This window comes from Bradysia coprophila, unplaced genomic scaffold (genome assembly GCF_014529535.1).
Source record: "Bradysia coprophila strain Holo2 unplaced genomic scaffold, BU_Bcop_v1 contig_50, whole genome shotgun sequence".
Classification (NCBI taxonomy): Eukaryota; Metazoa; Arthropoda; class Insecta; order Diptera; family Sciaridae; genus Bradysia; species Bradysia coprophila.
This window is the reverse complement of record NW_023503751.1, coordinates 1866295-1868915: the sequence shown is the minus strand read 5'-3', so window position 1 is coordinate 1868915 and position 2621 is coordinate 1866295. Positions and strand designations below refer to the sequence as shown.

At 40.3% G+C, this 2621-nt stretch overlaps 1 protein-coding gene across 1 annotated transcript; it reads right to left on the bottom strand.

Moving 5' to 3' along the window:
* Positions 1-845: 845 nt before the first annotated feature.
* LOC119082895 (cell wall adhesin EAP1-like) lies at positions 846-2220 on the bottom strand. Its single transcript, XM_037192557.1, has 2 exons — positions 2135-2220; positions 846-2068 (listed from the first exon to the last, which is right to left on the bottom strand). The coding sequence occupies exons 1-2, from the start codon at positions 2183-2185 to the stop codon at positions 1238-1240; spliced, it is 882 nt and encodes a 293-aa protein (XP_037048452.1). The 5' UTR covers positions 2186-2220; the 3' UTR covers positions 846-1237.
* Between the last annotated feature and the right edge of the window lie 401 nt (positions 2221-2621).

The window sequence follows — 2621 nt, the reverse complement described above, 5'->3', positions numbered from 1 at the left end:
AAAAATGCTCACAATGCACTTAACGTATCATCGTTCAATCTTGAACGTATAAGTTGTGGGACTTGTCGTCGTCACAATCGCAAATTTTTGTGCTTTGTGATTTAAAAATTAATTGATTTGTTAGGTAATGTAAATTTTCAAGCACGCTGCCTTTGAAAATATAAATCGTGTGAAGTGACAGAAGACCGACTTTCCGACAGCGTCAATTAGTGGCAGTTTTGTGAAATATCGCCTAAATCCACAATATATTTTACTACGCAAGTAACGGCAAGCCGGAAATGCACGTTCAGATTCAACGCTAGTTGGTTTGATGAGCAGCAGACACTCACCAGAAAGATTTTAAACACTTCAAGCATGGATGATACTCTAAATAGAGTACTGAAACTGGACAGTGTATTATACAAACGTAGAACACTATAAAAATATTTCCATGTAAAATAGAGTACTTTCTGCAGCCGACCACTATGATCATGCATGCGTGAAGTGCGTTGCTAGCCATCGTAGTTTTAAAAACGTCTTTTTCTGTGTTTGCAAATAATACGACATAAGAGAAAAACGTTAATTAATCCTATGTTTCAATGTTTATCTTATATTACCATAGTAGTTTGAATCATACAAGTTGATCGATTTCAAAATTTTATAAAAAAACTCTGACAAAAAAGATTCGAACTCACCTGTTGCAGGTAACTTTGTCTCCAGGTAATATACAATAGCTGCCACAACTGTAGCGCCCCATGCAAAAAATACAGCTGCGGCAGATAATGTAGATTACCTGTAGACAAAGTTACCTCCAACAGGTGAGTTTTTCGAAACTTTTTTGTCAGTGAAAACTGGATTTTAAATTTCGGTACTAATCTCGGGATTTTTTGATCAATACCGGGATTCGGGACTGGGATTTTCCGGTACTGGTACCGGGATTGGTACCGGGATTGCATTCCCTATACCGATTACATCAATGCGACTGGGTCACTGAACCGCTAAAGAATAAGAAGATATTGTCATCGATTGAGTCAAAAGTTTTTTTCAATTAATGGCTGTGTGCAACAAGTTTTATAATTCCGATTAGATTCCAATAGTTAAAGACCATCGAGTCAATTATTTTGCTATAATTTAAGCTAATAGAATCGTGATCCTGTGAGAAGTATCAGTTTTTTGTAAACCGGTCATTTAAAGTAATTTCGTAATTTTTCTCATAATCAGCAATATATACAGCGGTGAATTAGAACTACTTTGGTGTTCAAGGGAGAGTTGGTGTACCAGGGAGAGTTAGTGTACCAGGGAGAGTTGGCGTTCCTGGAAGAGTTGGTGTTACAGGGAGAGTTGGCGTGTCTGGAAGAGTTGGTGTTCCAGGAAGAGTTGGTGTTCCAGGGAGAGTTGGCGTGTCTGGAAGAGTTGGTGTTCCAGGAAGAGTTGGTGTTCCAGGGAGAGTTGGTGTTCCAGGGAGAGTTGGCGTTCCTGGGAGAGTTGGCGTTCCTGGAAGAGTTGGCGTTCCTGGAAGAGTTGGTGTTCCAGGAAGAGTTGGCGTTACTGGAAGAGTTGGCGTCACTGGAAGAATTGGTGTTCCAGGTAGAGTTGGCGTGTCTGGAAGAGTTGGTGTTCCAGGGAGAGTTGGCGTGTCTCGAAGAGTTGGTGTGTCTGGAAGAGTTGGTGTTCCAGGGAGAGTTGGCGTTCCTGGAAGAGTTGGCGTCTCTGGAAGAGTTGGCGTCCCTGGAAGAGTTGGTGTTCCAGGTAGAGTTGGTGTTCCAGGGAGAGTTGGTGTACCTGGAAGAGTTGGTGTTACAGGGAGAGTTGGTGTTACAGGGAGAGTTGGGGTTCCAGGGAGAGTTGGCGTTCCTGGAAGAGTTGGCGTGCCTGGAAGAGTAGGAATTCCAGGAAGATTTGGTGTGCCTGGAAGAGTTGGGATTCCAGGAAGAGTTGGTATGCCTGGAAATTCACTGGGCGGCATCACCGGAACAAAGCCACTGAATAATTCTTCGAATTCATCGACAGCGCTGTTCAAATCATCTTCAAAACTTGTTGTGCCTGCGCCGGAAAATGGATTCCACCATTGAGGTTTTCCGTTAATGACCTATTTCAAAATTACATTTCAAAAATTAACTTCAAATGTGTGAACAATTAAAATTATCAATGTTACTCCAAATAATAAGCCAGTCAAGCAAAATGTCGAGAGAATGTAGTGCATCATCCTTACTGTTGATTTAAACTCACTGATCGTCGATACAATGATACTAGGCGGTTTTTATATAAATTATGCAGACCTAAATACGAAAGTAAACTTCGTTCAATGAAAATACAAGGTTGAATTGTACACTGATGGGATGTACACAGTTGAATAAATATTGATTTATCGAATAGTCCCAAGCGTAACTTTGTTATTATATAATATGCAAGAAACAATAATGATTTGCAAGTAATATATGTATGGCATGACAGCACTTACAGTGGAAGTGTGACGCAAGTCCTTTTATCTACTTAGTTTGGACTGGCAAGTAGTAGTTTTCAAGTAGTTCGGTGTAGACATAACCTATACTGGTACTGTGAAGGTGTAAAGTCAGCTGATTGGTTTAAGTTATGCAAGAGGGTGTTTATTTCATTAGAAGGACGATCTAACAATTAAATAT